A 16,604-nucleotide genomic window follows, 5' to 3' on the forward strand; every position below is an offset into this window, starting at 1 on the left:
CCGGTTTGAGGCTTGGGAAAGGCACTTGGTTCGAACGTTGAGATCTCGAAATGTCACTACCGACGGTCTCGATTCCACTATTGTATTTCATCTGATGCTTGGGCGTGTAACGCCTGTTGAACCGTAGCGTAGAATCGCGGCTCAGAGGATGCCTAGATAGGGGTGTCTCAAAGCCAAGCCCTGTGCCAGTTTCGTTGGCGGTGAACCTTTGGAGAGTCCAGAAAGTCGGTAAGTTGATGTTTGGAAACTCTAATACTCGGGGAGGCCCGGGGGAGCATGAACGTGTCAAGCAGTTACGAAGGTGAAGATGGGGTTTCCAGAAGACTTCCGGAAGAGGCAATGCGTGCTGGTCCAAAAGGGAAAGTTGAAGTGTCCAACCTTGGGGTGAGGTAGTGCGAAAAGCATGACGGCGGGGGCAAGACCGAGCAATGGAATAACTTCGCGCCAAGCAAGTCTTACTTGCTTCACACCTCTCATCAAAGGGCGTTGCTAACCAGCGCCCATGTATCCAGTACATCGAGTCCAACGGAGCGCGCCAACAACCTACCTTAAGAGGCCTAGAGAAAGGGGTAATGTCGAATGTGGATAGTTCTTCTCCTGGACCGCGAGTTTAAGCCCGATGTGGCGGAGATGGGCATGAAATATCCCGAATCTGTGGAAGTAAGGACCCGAAAGGTTGGGCGAAGTTGCTATGCTGACAATGCGGGCGGCAGCTATTAGATTTCTGGTAAGGGCCCGGGGGACATCATCAACAAACTTTGTGGGAGAACCAGTGGCTCGGTACGTGGGAGCAACGCGTTTTAGTGAATCGAAGCGGTGAGTAGCGACATCGCCGCACTACTGAATCTACCAAGATGTGAGATTCCCGAGCTGTTTCCTTGATACCTATCCGACTGATGAAGTTGATGAGGCTCTTTTTGCTGTGAATCATGACAGCGGATCTACCCAGGTATCCTGGTCCTCACAAGGGGCTGACAGCTGCAGCAAGGGTGGCCTTGTCCAATAGCGAGCAGCGGTGGGTGTTGCGTTGGGGCTGCACGCTGTCAATGAGGGGAAGAATTACGAGGGATGGATGGTATGGCGTAAGTGATGTTGACCTGCTATCCTGCCAAGTTGATTTGGCGCTATGTATGCCACGGACCGCCCCTTTCCAATGAACGATGTCTTGCAGCTGACCGCCTACCTAGCTATGACATGCATCCTGGGCCTTCTTTTTCAGATTGCCGTGAATTATCGGGACTCGTGATCCACTGGATGGGTTCGTTCAGTCTTGCAGATCCATGGAACGCCATCCGGCCCATCTACGACACAGTGGGTAGCACGTCTTTTACATGTTGGGGCATGCATACCTTTCTGAATCAAGTGCAAGCCTAATAATTAACCCCAACGTCATGGGCAATCTACTGAGTTCACCGGAAGATATGTTGATGTTCCAATCAGCTGAGCAACAGCAAACCCCACCAGTCTCGAGCTGAGTGAAACAGTGACAGACACAATTAGGGCTAATATGCTAGACCCTGATTTCTGGAAATGGTTTAGGGGAGCAGCCAAGCCGCGAGGGCGGTGAAGGGTTCTTTGCGATGGATGCGCAGTAGCGAATTGCCTCGTTTTATGATGCCATGTTCATTCCATTGGTGTTTTCTCGAACCGGCTGGTTGGAAAGGTAAAGGCGCCACCGGGATTTGACAGCGAACGATGATCTTGATGGCGTAAAGATCGATGGGTCCCGAGAGGATGGATGAGCGTATGTCGGACGGCAGTTGGACAGAACAGGGAAGTGCCTCTTCCGTGAGGAGGGAAATTCAATTCAGTGGCCCAGCGTCATGGCCTTACGATGGCTAGCTGAAGGCGGAGGATGTCGAAAGCTTGCCTAAGCCATTTGGCTGGAGGCGAGACTTGGGAGGCACCTATCCGTAGACAGGTATGGATTACGAATGGGCGATGCTGGTAGTGGTTTTGAGAATGATCAAAGGTTTGAGTACCTACTATACCTTGGTAGGTATGCACATGCGCTCAGACACCGAGTATTTCGACCAATAAATAACGGAGGGGATTGGGATCACTGGGAGCGGGAGGGACGGAAATACCCTTGTTCTTGTTTGCACCATGTTCAAGAATGGAAGGACTGGGATGCAGACGCGTGCTGGTGATCTAGCAGATTGACTTCTTTAGAGCTCAGTTGTGGATTCCTTAGAACGGTAGGTAGTCGTCGCATCTAATGTCTGATTCTGTCTCAAGATCGCATCACTTCCGCTGACTAAGGTATAAGTGGTCCAGCTCTTGTTACGCACACCCGCCCGGTTCACCTGGCAACCGTAACCACCATGATTGGTGTCATGTAACTCTAGGGCACAGCATGGAGTTGTTGACTAGAGGATGGACTAACATGCAGCTTTGCTGTGAAGATGTATGAACGGTTCATGGCATGACTGCTTCAGAAGAATGCGGGAAACACATCCCCCAATCGATGATGATTTTTTCATTCAAAGTCGGACTACATACATGTCCTAATGCCAGCGGTTACGGAATGTCAACTCTCAGCTGAAGGGCATATGTAGGTTCTGATTGGTTCATGCCATATGGTTACCGCTGGTGATGATACAACAGAAACTTCGAATTGATCGAACCTTTGCAAACGAATTGTATTAGAATCATCTGAGAATCTGGTTTCATGTATTAGCGTATTCGTATCGGCAATCAATCGAGCGGTTAGAACAAAGTACATGTGTGAGAGGCTTAGATGAGCCCCATGTCCCCTCCAACAGTTACCCTTGCTGCGTTTATTCAGTGTCAACGGTTGCTTGGGCAATGCGCCAGCAACGATATAACCCACCACGACCCTATCACCAGACGTCTCGAGAAGCAACCCTACCAACACCGCATCAAATCGACTCAATTCAACTCCACATGTATCCTCCACCAAAAACCGCAGCCTTCTGAGGTAACTAGACATCTTCATCCCCGCATTGCTCCAGCTTTGCTGTCGATCAATCATAGGTCCGTCCATCTGCCGCTGCCAGACTGCCTTTGCAAATCACCACTTCGAACACTTGGATCAACTCCTTGCACAAGGTGCACAACCATAGTGCAGTCGCTTCGACATCTGGAATAGTGCCACGACTGCTGTGCTACTACTGTTCTACACCTCGTATCAACTCTATCAAGCACTGCTATCCAGCATCCGTTGCCCACCATGCGATACAACCTTATCCAGATGATCCTGCGCAGCGTCGCTCTGCTCATGACGCTCCTCCTAACGGCTCTCATCGGCAACGTCATGGCGTCAAATATTGACGCCGCAGGTTCTGCAACGGCTGCCGTCAACTTTATCATGTTTATCGCAGTTGTCTGCTGGGTCGTTTGCATCGTCGGCCTTCTCGCTTTCTTTGTCTCAGCTCTCGACAAACCACTTATGCAGCTACCGTTGGATGGCATAGCTGTTCTTTTCACGTTCATCGGTGCTATTGTTCTTGCAGCAAAGCTGCGTGTCGTCAACTGCGGAGATATTAACCCCAAAGCTCTGCCTGGAGACTGGATCGCCTGGGGCTCAGCGAGTGATGAGGGACGGTGCCGTCGACTACAAGCAAGCACTGTCTTCATATGGTTCCTGTTCGCCTGCGTGTCTGGAAGTCTCTTTTTGACCATCAGAACTGCACGCAATCAGTACGGCTCGCTTCGCAGTGCCGCTTCACGGCCATCAATGTCTCAGATTTCTTCAAGCGTCTGATGAGCCGTAAGCACATCAGAGAACCATAATATAACGGCTCAGCTGCGTACAAGGGTCCCGGTCATGATCACGTTGGCTGTTTGCTCTAGTACCATCAGCGCAAGCGTCATGACCACAAACTCTGTGGAACACTGTGTATGTGTTTCCTTTAGCCCCGTTACACCAGAACCGCCCGAGGGCATCACCAACTCTCGAGTACCGGTATCAAGTTGCATTAGGACATAGAGAGCGTTCAACATTAAGGATTATTATACCAGGATTGTTAGATGTATTTGTCTTTTGGAAGGGGAGTTGGGATGGGTAGTTCATTCAGAACAGGTGTTGGATGAAGGGTAATGATCATGCAGTGAATGAAACTTTAATATAAGGACGGTTTTGGTTTTCAAGATTTCACTGGATATCCGGTTGTTAGTACTAGAGTGTCTGTTGGTTGACAAGAGGAACAAAACAAGGGTATTTGGGATCATATATTATTAAAAGAAAGAAAACATATGCATATTTATACCCCAACACCGTATGAAAGCCATGCATATTACTCAGGTCGTCCATTCATATCGAGATCGGATCGTCCGGTTTGAAGTATGTCTATAACGTTGCCGCTGTTTCCACAACACCCGCCGCCTTGAAGGTCGCCTTATTTGTCAATCGAATGTCGACGTTATGCGCCCACTCCATGTATCGTGACCAACCTAGACAACGACTGGTTAGAGAACTCATCAATCTTGGAGAAATGGTGATATAAGTGAATGAATCAATTACTCACTCCAGTAGGCAAATTTGCGACCAAAGTATTTACCCATCCAGGGGACAATCATCATTGTCAGTATCAATTGTAGCTGCTCGAGGCTGCGCTCCCACTCCGCTTGAGCATCAGTGTCGGAGGTATCGGAGTAAATGTCATCGGTAGATATGGATGGGAGAGAGTCCAGATCGTCCTTGTCATCTGACATGGACGCATCATGGAGGTCAACAAGGGAGGAATCGGCGGCCATGTTGACAGTCGTGATGTGAGTGACCTGAGTACAGATTCGCTCAGCCAATGCAGTTCTGGATATGTCTGTAGGCCACAGGACGTTGAGTATGTCTTCGGAGGTCGTGAATGGTTGGTATTGGGTGTCAAGATCACAGCTTGCTTCCAGCGAGACAGTAGCAAGCAAGGTTGAGAGGTAGTTAGCTATGTTAAAGTAACTTCTATGCTAGAGACTGGTGAGTCCCAGGTGTTCCAAGTATAGAGGAATAAACGGAGGCCGTTGCCGTATCGTCAGATGTAATTGCGTTGCGACAATCAGCAATGGAAGATCGATCGAGGTGATTGATAGTTGTTACAGTTGTAAAGGCCGTAGTCGCATCGGGGCCCGGAGCTAGGCTCCGACAAGAAACTGGGGGAAGCTCTGACGAGCTTCCCCCTTGATTGGTGCGGACCACACTTTCTCAGCATCACGTGGATATTCCCGTGACTCTCTATCGTGAAGCTTGGGGGCCGCCTGCGCTTTGGTTTGGGCTCTGGTTGACTCAAGGTATCGCTCACCCGGCCCATGACGCTGGACTGATCTCCCTCTACATCCTAAACCCACAACTAAATCCATCAGAAGAAGCATACCAACAGCGCGCGCAGACTCTGCGATCCAAGAATACAAACGATATATCATTGCGCGAGAAGCCCCAAGCCAAAGATCTTCACAGTACCTTATACGAAGAAGCCGCCCATTTGCGACACCCACATCCAGCAAAAAACCCCAATAAACCAGCAACTGGCCATTAACAGCAAAATCAAGAAGCAGCCGCATAGCAATCATGGAGGGCGAGGTGAGTGACGAGCCTGCAACAAATTGCACATACATTTTCCTACCAACCCTTATTGAAAAGGCTGCTGGTACATGACACGAAAATACAACCTACCCACTACAATACAGGCCTGGCTTTGAGCTTCAAATGCTTGTGCCATGCTTTGATGGCATGTCTTGTACCCTCTGGACCACACAGGCCCAATCTTTTACCCCTCCAAAACCCTCGAGTGCCTCATCAACGAACCTATCAGGTTCCTCTTATCACTTTTTACCCCACTACCTTTTGTTGGTGCGAAAGTACCTCTGGTATTGTCGTACACCACTTTCTGGGGGGAAAGCAGGCGATTTGACATCGATTTATTTTACTGTTTGGGCCTTTGACTCACATTTTCCCAACCGCCACCTTCACATCATCATCTATCCTCTACAGCCACAAAACAACACCGCATCCCTCAATCGAATTCTTTACTAACCTCCTTATTCTTTTTACTTTATTTACAGGTTCCAACCGAACGCAAATCACGCAAATCCGTTGCCTTCACCGACGAACAAGTTGTTGTCGACGCTGACGGTTCAGTGACCATGGTCAACGCTACCGAAGAACCCAAGGATTCGGCTCAGTCCCATACGCCTCGTACGCCGCCGCTTTCTGCCGCCCTTGAGTCCTTTACTGATTCGCAAACGACAGCCGCTGAGGACCTCCCCCCAGCTGAGGATGGTGGTCTCGACCTTTCCCTGCTCAAGAAGAAGAAGAAGAAGTCAAAGAAGGTCGACGACGCCGATGCCGACGCCGATGCCGCCCCCGCTGACGATGCTGCACCCGCCGAGGATGGAGGCCTTGACCTGACTCTGAAGAAGAAGAAGAAGAAGAAGGCTCCCAAGGGCGATGATGATTTCACCAAGCAGCTCGAGAAACTTGAGCTCAAGGAGGGCGAGGAAGTCGAGGAGATTCCTCAGGAGCAGGAGGGTGATATGAACGAGGGAACCGGCATTTGGGCTCACGATGAGACTAAGACCATTGGCTACAGCATGCTTCTTTCTCGCTTCTTCCACCAACTCACCGAGAGAAACCCCGACCACACTTCCCCAGGAACCAAGAGCTACAAGATCCCCCCTCCCCAGTGCATGCGAGAAGGCAACCGAAAAACCGTCTTTGCCAACATCGCCGATATTTCTAAGCGTATGAAGAGAACCGAGGAGCATCTTACCGCCTATCTTTTTGCCGAGTTGGGTACCAGCGGTTCCGTTGACGGAAGCCGAAGGTTGGTCATCAAGGGTCGTTTCCAGCAGAAGCAGATCGAGAACGTTGTCCGAAAATACATCAGTAAGTTTTTGCAATTTTGCGACTGCGGGTTTCTGTTTGCTAATCATCCCCTCTTTCAGTCGAGTATGTTACCTGCAAGACCTGCAAATCCCCTGACACCGAACTCAACAAGGGTGAGAACCGCCTTTACTTCATCACCTGCAACAACTGCGGTTCCCGACGAAGTGTTACCGCTATCAAGACTGGTTTCTCCGCCCAGGTCGGCAAGCGAAGAAAGATGCAGGGCTAAGCAGCTCCGCGATCTTCTCTTCCTTTCGATGCCGCCCCGCCCACTGCCAACAAAGTTCTCGGTTTGTGGTATTGGGGAGGGCATGTATCGTGGCAGTGTTCCGTTCTAACTATGCAGTTGAGTCTATGCTGCAAATGAGCGGCTTCTTTTTCCAGCTGTGTAGTCTCTATGAAGGATGCATTTTTCGGATTTTGCTTTAGGCATTGCTAATGGCCGCCTACTCCGCAAATTATGGTCTTTAGGGTCAAAAGGAGTGATGCTGGACTCATACAACGGGTACCAGGGTGATGATGTGGCGTATGGATTATGTACATGATGCCGGAATGAATCAAGACTGCAGCCAAAACCACAAGTCGCTTGTGCATGAGTGACAGGAACGACGATGCGTATTTGAATATGTTGAGTGCCATGATTTTACATAGACGTGAGGAGGATGTGTACACAAAAAGTATGCAAATAAATTACATGCCGAAAGGTCTTTATTAACGCGAGAACAGCGTATTTCACACGCCTTGATGTGGTAATCCAACCACGAATCCACCCCTTACTCCTATCTCTGAAAGTTGAGAACTAGTATTCACACCACTAGGGTGTGAGAAACAGCTGGTACATAAAGTAGAAACTCTGTAGCAACAGATGATTTCCCCCAGACACAAAATAAGTACATAAAAACTATGCCCCGGTTGTTCTCCCAGGCCAAACCAATAAAATCCCCTTTTTTGCTGTGTATGTATGCGTGTTTGCGTTTTAATGTGTATAGAAGTCATCTGCGTCGATATATGCCGTAATCATAACACTGGCAGCCATTCATATCTCAATGCCTCTGGGGGCATATCTCGAATGAGCCTTGTACTGTACACGGGAGGAAAGAAATGAGAGAGTGACAAGTCGAGCATCAGCCGCCCCAGCAGCCGACCTAGAGCTGCCCATGAGAATTGGCGAGTTGCCTGCCATAATCAAATATTGAGCCACTCATTACAGCGTTGTTCTCAGTAACTTGGGGGGCAGCAGCATTCTTAGTGGCGTTATCCAGCGTGCTGTCCAACTCTGCTCGAGCGGCTTCGAAGGTAGTGCGGACCCATTCGCTGAGACGATTCTTCTCCACATGCTGATGGAGAATCTTATCCTCATGCTTCATGATGTCGATCAGCTTTGTCCTGAAAGATGCCTCAAAATCGCGGAACCGGCGGTCGAGGTTCTTGGTGAAAGCACCAAGGGCCTCGTTCGGAGATAGAGGTCGGAAAGGCTCATGTGGATCTTCTGTATTCAAGTCAGAATGTGTTCCCCAGAAGTTAGATAAACATTTCACTTACGGAAGCTGATGCAGTCGGTTAGCATTGAATAGAGCTCAGTCTCTGCCAATCTCTCAACCACCTCACGATCATCCTTGAGCTGTGTATCGTTGATCTTAGCCCAATCATCGCGTATAAATAGTCTCCTCCAAATCATCCGCTTAGCCTCTTTGACCTCATCACTGTGGCAGCTACTCTCGGCTACCAAAAGAGCTAGCCAGAATGGGTTGGGAATCTCGGCGCGGGACTCAGGCTTCAGGTAAATCAAGGTCAGGAGGTCAATGAGTGTCATTGCATCCAGAGCCTCGTGCTTTAAAAGCCGCCTCACGCCATCTTCGAATATCTGATGCTGAGCCTTCTGACGCCGGGGTATGTTCATGCTGTGAACCTCCATTGCGAAATTAAGCGCTGCTGCGTCATCCACAGCATCGTATGTGCTGGGGAGAACCTGGTTGTATAGTTGATCTTGGATCCTGATGGCAACTAACTCTTGGTCGACCTTCTTGAGTTTCTCCTCGGCACGTGCCTCGTCGGCGTTCACCTTAAGGCTACCCGAACCAGTGTTCTTCTCCTCGAGCTCAGCAAGAAGAGCAAGCTTTCCGAGACTTAACTCAATCTTCTTGTTCCATACTTGCTGTTCCTTGGTAAGTGCAAGGGTCACGAGAGTATCTGCGCTGTGACCGACGTCTTTCTCTTGCTGCACATCGTTGATCCACGATATTCGCGCCAGTTCAGGCTTGCTACGCAGAAACTGGGTCTTATAACCGAACTTGTCGAGATCGAATTCCAGGACAGCTTCAACTCCGTGTTTTTGGAGCAGGAACTCGTATGCTGGGAATGCAAACGCCTGGCCGTAGACGGAGAAGCTGTTCTCCAGCTTGGCCTTCTTGTTGTCCCTCAGTCGTTTGAAGTTTTGCGTTTCAACAAGTGACAGGTCTGGCTCAGCAAGGCGGTCTTCAAGCATTTGGATATGATCCAGCAAAATAATAGATAGAGCACGGAGGCATTCGTGTTTCTCAGCGATAGAGGCTCCCTCCTCCCACCTGCCTGATCGCGCTAGGGCAAGGGGCTTCTCAAATGAACTCGTCTTGTATGTCTTCGCAAAATCTTGCGACATGGTCTTCAGCTCAGGGTGCGTTGCTGACCAACGAGCATATTCCAAAACTGAAGTGAGCATTCCATCGACGAGTGTTGGCATTTCTTCGGAAATCTTGGACTTCATCTTATGGTCCTGCTGATTTGAAGCCCTAGCCGGTTCACCTACCTCGTGATCCTTAAGCAACCATTGATCTGCGAGGTCGACTAGACGTTTAATGTTGTTGGCAACGTAATGAGAGCCAGTCCATGGCTCGGGGAGGTCGTCGTATCCATCGCGAAGAATACCTAAGCGCAGTTCTTCAAAACCAAGACCGTAAGCGCTCAAGTTGTTCTTTCGGAAATCGAGGGCTGCGACATGCGTGCAAGTGTTGATTTGGATAGCTTCGTAGAGCATGGCAGTGAACTTGGCGTCATCAAGCAAATGCTCCTTGTAGAGCGTCTTGATGACTTGATACGCCCAAGCTACAAGTAACTCGAGACGGAAAACATCGCGAGTAAACCAGTACCGAACTCGATCAACCTCACCGATCTCAGCAACAGGGTTGTGTTTATCGTCTTGGTGAATGAACTCGACAATATAACCAATAAGGCTCTTCTTAGCATTCGCTGGTCGTGCTGCAGTGAAGGCTTCGTGTCGTTTCCAGAGCAATGTAGCCACATGCATCTTCTCGGCATTATATAGCAGACTCCAACGTGTCTTACGATCGAGGTCTGCCCCCATAATCTTAAGCTGAGCTACCAACCTCTCAAGTGCAGTCGACCGCGCTCGGAGATTGTCCTCTAGCGAAGCCGGGAGAGTGGAGATAAAAGGAGTGCTTGAGCTCAAGATCTCGTGGCTAACTTCAAGAGCGGCACGGGCAACTTCTTCGTTAGGAAATTTGATTTCTTGTCGTCCGTCGAAAACCAGAGGGTTGTCTTGTTTGACGCCGTAGAAAACAGCCTGTTCGATCTTGCTCTTCGCAGAAACCTTGGGAGGCTTGTCACTAGCAAACTTATCCACGTCAGTTGTCACGATTCGCACTACACCGGCACCTCGAACCATGAGAACCACGGCGGGATTCTTCGTCCTAGGTCGATGAAGTCGGTGCTCTTCATGGCCAGGAGCAGGCGAAACTTCCTCAAACCCTGAGCCAATGATTTCATGTACATCGTCTTCGCGGAAATCAACAACATCTTCGAAAGCGGCAGGCAAAATGTGACTGTCGGTTTGGAGCTGGGACTCGGGAGACTGTGGTGGTACAGCAATTGATGCGATGACAGTTGCGCGATCAAAGACGACGAAAGCAACCAGGGCAGGGCGGGGAAGATATAGACGTGGCCGCGTGGTATCGGAGGGTGAAGATGGTGCACTATATGAGGTTATGGGACGAATCATGCCTATTTGGCATTCTTGGGGCGTCAGGATAGCTTCAACCAAAGCGTAGCGAGCCGTGCTTCGCAAAGTCAGGCTGACGAGTATCAGAAGATGCTGTACCGAGGAATCGTCGGTGGCCATAGCCTCGCTGAGCCTACTCAACTCAAGGTACTTGGATTCCAAGCCCTTTGGCACGTAAGTGAAATCAACTGCCTCGAAAGAATCATGGGGGTATTCCTGAGATGCGGGATCGGTCTCCTGGAGCGCGGCGATGATATTTTCACGCACGTCTGCGTCGCCGATCACCTCGTTATGGCCTCCGCGGTGGACTCTCCAGGCATGCAGTCGGCCTTTGCTGGTGAGGGCCACGATGTTTCTCTCGCCTGTTCGTGAGGAACGGTCAGCACGGACAGCTGCAACATCTCCTTTGAGAGACAAGTGTTGAAAAGCATGTCGAATGCTGCCAAAGATTCCACCTGTAGGAGGCGACAGGCTGTTGCGGAGAAACTGTACAGAAATGGCAGGGCGGCCTTGGCCGTCACGCACATTCATGTAGGCAAGGCGACCAGAGTTGAAGGTGAGAATAAACCCGGCAGATTCGGCGTTCGTAATAGCCACAACTTTTTCCCCAGTCTGCATTCCCGATATAGTATACTCGACTCCAGTCCGGTCCTTCTTCATGAAGACAAATGTAGCCGCGCTCGCAATCGACTCCCAATAGACGACTTTTCCACTACCTCCCATGACCACAACCAGTCCAGGCTCTGCTGATGACGCGGACGGCGATACGAGGCATCCTACAGGAAGGGAATCATTGGGTTTGGACGTTGATGGGAGATTGAAGGAAAAGGTTTCGGGTGATTGCGATGTCGATGTGTAGGGCCAGACAAGGGCGTGTGTTTGGGTAAGAGAAAGAGCATAGCCTGTGGAGAAGATGTCGGCAGTTTGGTAGGCTATGATGATACGGGTGAGTAGGGTTTTGAAAACTAAAGTTGTGGTATCTAGACTTACCTGACCAATCTGTGCGAATTCTGTCAGGTAGAGCTGGAAGCTTACTGACGTTGTATGCGTTTGTGCTTGTCTGGACAATCTCACTATTAATATGCAGCACCATTGAAACAAGAAAACATCAATCCTTACCAAAACAAGACTTCCGTCGCCTTTATTAGCGGCGCGGTCGCCATGCTTTGCCTTCTTCGCGCGAACATTCAATTCCTTGCGCAGCACTGGGCTGGGGCTCTCGGGAGGCTCGATGTTCTTGTTTTTGTTTTTGTTTTTGGCGGGTAGAGTTGCGACCTTGCCATCGGTCTTTACCTCGATCATTTCCTGCTGGGCATCGGGGTTGACAAAAGTCTGCTCTGTCAAGGGAACTCTCTGTCTCTTGGCTTTTGGCTGCTGAGCGACATGTTCGGAGCTCAAAGGACGTTGGCGGCGGCGTGAACGAGTTGCCGTTGCAGGGCCACCTTGAGCGATAGATGGAGAAAACATTTTGGGTGGACAGGGAGAGGTCGATATCGATGGTTGTAACAAAGAAAGAGGTCGCGAAATAGGACGTGTCGTATTAAAATGGCGATGGAATCAGCCGCGTGGTCATAGAGGCATCTTGCGGCGTCAACGGGACGGGTGATCGTGATGGATCGTTGACGTGAACGGAAGAGTGTGAGCGGTGGACTTTGTGATGGATGGGATGGATGGAGAGAAAACTGGCGCGGCCTACCTTAGGTTGTGCTGGTGGAAGCCTGTAAAGAGCACCTCAGTGACGAAGCGTGTGTATCGGGAGCCAATTGAACAACAAAAAAGCTCGCTGGTTACCTAGCTACGGTGTCTGGCGCGTTGTGATTGGCTCAAAACTGGACGGTGCCTTTCTCGAGGTGTGCTAGAGCTGCTACTATGAGCTGGCATTGCCTTGAAACCCCTTGAAAGCTTCAGTTGGTCAGTCGCACAGCTACCAATCAGAACCTTCGTGTTCAGCCGCTAGTCTGATGTACCCCACTGGAGATCGCATGCAGAAGGTTTGTTGCAGAGCCTCTGTTTAAGGTACCTTTTGGCCTGTGGTACCTTACCTTAGTCAGAGTTGAGGTTGAGACAAAGCCTTGTGTCCAGGTATTTTTGGCCTCGCGATACATTCATTCTGTTGTACTCGAACTCGACCTCGTGGGTGCAAACAACCATCATCAATTGGTTCTTTCTGTTCGTGTCACAAAGGCATCTAATCATTTCACTGAAGGTTTCTGGTTGTCTCCTTTTTAGTGATGATTTCCTTGCGAATATCTTACCTTCTCACTACCCGCCTAGGAACCTCAATGCAATATGCTGGGGACATTGTTGCAAAAGCAGCCTCAGGGAGCAAGAAAACTTAAGACCTTGACAGGGAATGCCAAAATAGACTTACTAAAGAGTCTCCTAATTTTATGATACTTTAGCTGAGTCTTTCTGCCATTTAGGATCAATGCTCCCAGTTTTCTCGCATCCCCTAGGGCAGATACTTTGGGTGTCAGGCAGATCACTGATAATCTCATAGGGTTCGCAATTATTATATCTTTCATCAAGCTGAACTGTGATTCGAGCTGATTGTGATGGGATGCTTTGATGAAGATTGTAACATACAGTTGGGGTCTTATGTTATTGTGCATGTAATTGGAGATATACCGTCCTCCATAATGACTTACATAAGGTACCTAAATTTAAGTCGATGATGCACATGGCTTTTCCGATCTGATAACGGCCGAGTCAAATAGATGATCGTGAAATTCGCCAATCGCCACATCCCATAACGTCCAACGGTTTTATCTTTACTCCAACGTTCAGTTGCCAGATATAATCCCAAAGGTTATACCTCTACCGACGTCTGCATCAACCAGATTAAAGCTTTCATCTCCAGCGAAACCACGTGGCCGGCAAAGATCCTGTTAAATGCCTACTCTGTGCCGAACCCGCTAGATCCATCTGACTATTAGCTCATCGTTCAACGTTCAGGGCGACGGGCTGATAAAGACCTGAAAATGAGACGGTTTTCCACGGCGGTAGTTATAACTGATCCACTCGTCAAGTACCAGGCTCATGTTGCTGCTGGTCTTTACGCCCCTGACCCATCTCAGCATAGGCTTGCACGGCACTTACACAAGATATATAACCGAATCAAAGACTACTCCCCCCAGGCAGAGTATCGTCAGCGCCTGAGTCAAGTAGCCCGCCTTACAGAGGCAAAGCCCAAGGAAGAAGCAAAAGACGATAGTGACAATATCCTTGCATTACGGAATCACTCAATATGGCGGAACCCACTGTTCAGGCACCTCCTCTCAACACCCGAAGGAAAAGAGAGTCTCGCTTTGACACGGACACTCACAAACCATGAGTCTGCCATCGAGATAGACTCACCTCGGGGATTATTCTTATCAGGAGAAGTTGGTACTGGAAAGTCAATGCTCCTTGACTTACTCGCCGACGGCCTACCGACTGAGCGGAAGAGGAGGTGGCACTTCAATACATTTATGCTATACACTATTTCACAACTCGAGCAGCACCGAAAGTCAACTTTCAGAGCCGGGGAAGGCGAAACAGACTACTCTATCCTATGGATGGCAAAAAAGCTGGTCGACGAATCCCCAATCCTCTTTCTTGACGAATTTCAATTGCCTGATAAAGCAGCCAGCAAGATTCTTAGTCATCTCTTCATCTCGTTCTTTCAGCTTGGCGGTGTTCTTATCGCATCGTCTAATCGTATGCCGGAGGAGCTTCAAAATGCCATTGGAGTTGATTACACGCCTGCACCGACAAAGGGGCTGATTCGCAAGTTCTTTGGCAGTGCAGTTCGCGCTCGAGGAGAGCTATATGGACCTACCAGCGACTTCGCAAACTTCCTTGAAGTATTAAAGGCTAGATGCGACTTTTGGCAAATTGAAGGAGCTAGAGATTGGCGAAGAAAGGAGGAAACGATCAGTCCGCCAGCTGTGACTGGAGATGCTGCCGAAGATGAAGCCGATATGCAAGAGGTGCTTACTCAGGACAAGTCTGAGTCTGGAACCAAGAAGCCTGTCAACTATTATCTATCCAAAGATGAACAGGATCAATGGCGACAACGAGTCGAGACGGCTGTGGCGCGGACGGGGCCTCAACCATTGCCATGGGAGCCATCGACAATAGTGGTATATGGTCGACAGGTGCACACCCCTCGACATTATAACGGCTATGTATTATGGGACTTTGAAAGCCTTGTGGAAACATTCGGCCCAGCTGATTACATTACAATGGCCTCTACTTACCATACCTTCATCATTGATAATGTTCCCATTCTCACGCACGCAAAGAAGAATGAAGCTCGGCGTTTCATCACGCTCTTGGATGCCCTATACGAAGCTCGCTGCAAACTGATAATCCGAGCTGAAAACCCACCAGATACTCTCTTCTTCCCAAAGATGAAAAACCCCGCGATCGAGAAAACAAACAGCGCAAATGAGCCAGACAACCTCATATCAGAAACAATTGCCGAAGTCTATCAAGATCAGATGTCTCCATTCCGACCGAATGTTGCTTATTACGACACAAAGTCGAGCACCTCCTCATATGATCCCGACCAGGACTCTGATTTTGGATTACAAAAAAAGGCGGTTGATTTTGCAAACACCAGTGCTTTTACTGGAGAGGATGAGCGTTTCGCGTATAAGCGAGCAATCTCTCGTCTATGGGAACTGTGTAGTGCACAGTGGCATGCCAGGACAGGAGATTGGTGGCAACCGCTACCTATCGAGGCTCGGCACTGGGAGGGAGGTGAAGTCTCACAGCGCTTTGAACATAAGATCGGCGCTAAGCAACTGGGCAAGAATGAAGGCATGGGCCAAAGTTTGGAGGTTGATGAGATGGCTGGATTATCAAAATGGAGGGTCGAGGATCTCAGGAACTCCGACAGGAGAGCGTAGAGCAATCCCGCCCAGTTGAATATCAGAGGAGAAGCAAGCATATAGTGCATACAGTTACTTGAAAACAAACAGACATAGCTCATTTCGTGAAAAATCAGTTGCCCATACAAGAGCAATATCTAGGTAGTCTATGACCGGATATACCGTTATGCCAGACTCCAAAAACGCCATGCACCTGTATCTTGCTTGGTCTACTCATACACTACCCAATCCGAGCTCAGCTTAGAGGTTTGTCACGCCTGGGGTCCAGCCCTCTCCTATCCTCTTCATGTCATCAGCAAACTTGCGACTTGTGATCTTCTTGCCCCCTCTCCCGCCCAGGGGAGCATGCTCGTCCGGGTCATAAAATGGGTTCTGTAACAACTTGACATATGCATGCTGCATGGCGCGAAACACGGGCTTAAGCTCAGCGTCGCGTAGGCCTGCAGCAGCGCCCCGACTTGCAGCTACCGGGGCATTACCATCGACACGCCGACCGCGCATATCGACAAGACAGACCATGCGGACGCCTGTGTTGGTCTCGAAGCCGTAGGCGGCAAGGCGGTCATCGACAGCGTGGAGAAGCCCAAAGTCTCCCGAGAGGCCAACCCCTGAGACTGCGTTGGTCTTTGCGCGCAGATCAAAGACATCGATAGTAGAAGAGAGCAGGAGGGAGAACTGGAGAGGTGTGCGAATCGGAGCGAATGTGTTTGTTACTGGATCGAGCGAGGGGAAGATTGAGATATGGAGAGGGTTGTTCTGTGTGTAGCCATGGTGCGTCAGCGGATGTTCAGTGATAATTATGGCAATTTGGTGTTTTATACTAACATTTCGGCCGATAACGCCTAGACAGGCGATTGAAGGTATTGCGGTGGACATGGTTATTACAGCTTGTTGA

General features: G+C 49.5%; 6 protein-coding genes across 6 annotated transcripts; 3 read left to right on the forward strand and 3 right to left on the reverse strand.

Annotated features, from left to right (window-relative positions):
• Nucleotides 1-2,799: 2,799 nt before the first annotated feature.
• FOBCDRAFT_35995 (marvel domain-containing protein) lies at nucleotides 2,800-4,119 on the forward strand. Its single transcript, XM_054704651.2, has 2 exons — nucleotides 2,800-2,941; nucleotides 2,998-4,119. Exon 2 carries the CDS (start codon nucleotides 3,194-3,196, stop codon nucleotides 3,725-3,727), a length of 534 nt encoding a protein of 177 aa, XP_054560626.1. The 5' UTR covers nucleotides 2,800-2,941; nucleotides 2,998-3,193; the 3' UTR covers nucleotides 3,728-4,119.
• A 61-nt stretch (nucleotides 4,120-4,180) lies between these two features.
• FOBCDRAFT_35998 (uncharacterized protein) lies at nucleotides 4,181-4,818 on the reverse strand. The gene is made up of 2 exons (XM_031184250.3): nucleotides 4,491-4,818; nucleotides 4,181-4,416 (listed from the first exon to the last, which is right to left on the reverse strand). The coding sequence occupies exons 1-2, from the start codon at nucleotides 4,717-4,719 to the stop codon at nucleotides 4,313-4,315; spliced, it is 333 nt and encodes a 110-aa protein (XP_031039892.1). The 5' UTR covers nucleotides 4,720-4,818; the 3' UTR covers nucleotides 4,181-4,312.
• A 1,278-nt stretch (nucleotides 4,819-6,096) lies between these two features.
• FOBCDRAFT_135749 (domain found in IF2B/IF5-domain-containing protein) lies at nucleotides 6,097-7,067 on the forward strand (the record flags this gene model as incomplete). Its single annotated transcript, XM_031184251.3, has 2 exons — nucleotides 6,097-6,838; nucleotides 6,898-7,067. The coding sequence occupies 2 exons, from the start codon at nucleotides 6,097-6,099 to the stop codon at nucleotides 7,065-7,067; spliced, it is 912 nt and encodes a 303-aa protein (XP_031039893.3).
• A 663-nt stretch (nucleotides 7,068-7,730) lies between these two features.
• Nucleotides 7,731-12,488, reverse strand: FOBCDRAFT_293310 (Nup133 N terminal like-domain-containing protein). Its single transcript, XM_031184257.3, has 4 exons — nucleotides 11,952-12,488; nucleotides 11,823-11,892; nucleotides 8,381-11,764; nucleotides 7,731-8,327 (listed from the first exon to the last, which is right to left on the reverse strand). The coding sequence occupies exons 1-4, from the start codon at nucleotides 12,297-12,299 to the stop codon at nucleotides 7,984-7,986; spliced, it is 4,146 nt and encodes a 1,381-aa protein (XP_031039899.2). The 5' UTR covers nucleotides 12,300-12,488; the 3' UTR covers nucleotides 7,731-7,983.
• Nucleotides 12,489-13,813: 1,325 nt separating this feature from the next.
• FOBCDRAFT_293319 (AFG1-like ATPase-domain-containing protein) lies at nucleotides 13,814-15,785 on the forward strand (the record flags this gene model as incomplete). The annotated part of the gene is made up of 1 exon (XM_031184258.3): nucleotides 13,814-15,785. One exon carries the CDS (start codon nucleotides 13,814-13,816, stop codon nucleotides 15,725-15,727), a length of 1,914 nt encoding a protein of 637 aa, XP_031039900.2. The 3' UTR covers nucleotides 15,728-15,785.
• On the reverse strand, nucleotides 15,786-16,585 carry FOBCDRAFT_293321 (uncharacterized protein; the record flags this gene model as incomplete). The annotated part of the gene is made up of 1 exon (XM_054704652.2): nucleotides 15,786-16,585. One exon carries the CDS (start codon nucleotides 16,583-16,585, stop codon nucleotides 15,950-15,952), a length of 636 nt encoding a protein of 211 aa, XP_054560627.1. The 3' UTR covers nucleotides 15,786-15,949.
• Nucleotides 16,586-16,604: the final 19 nt, after the last annotated feature.

The sequence above is a fragment of the Fusarium oxysporum genome, chromosome V (genome assembly GCF_013085055.1).
Source record: "Fusarium oxysporum Fo47 chromosome V, complete sequence".
NCBI lineage: Eukaryota > Fungi > Ascomycota > Sordariomycetes > Hypocreales > Nectriaceae > Fusarium > Fusarium oxysporum.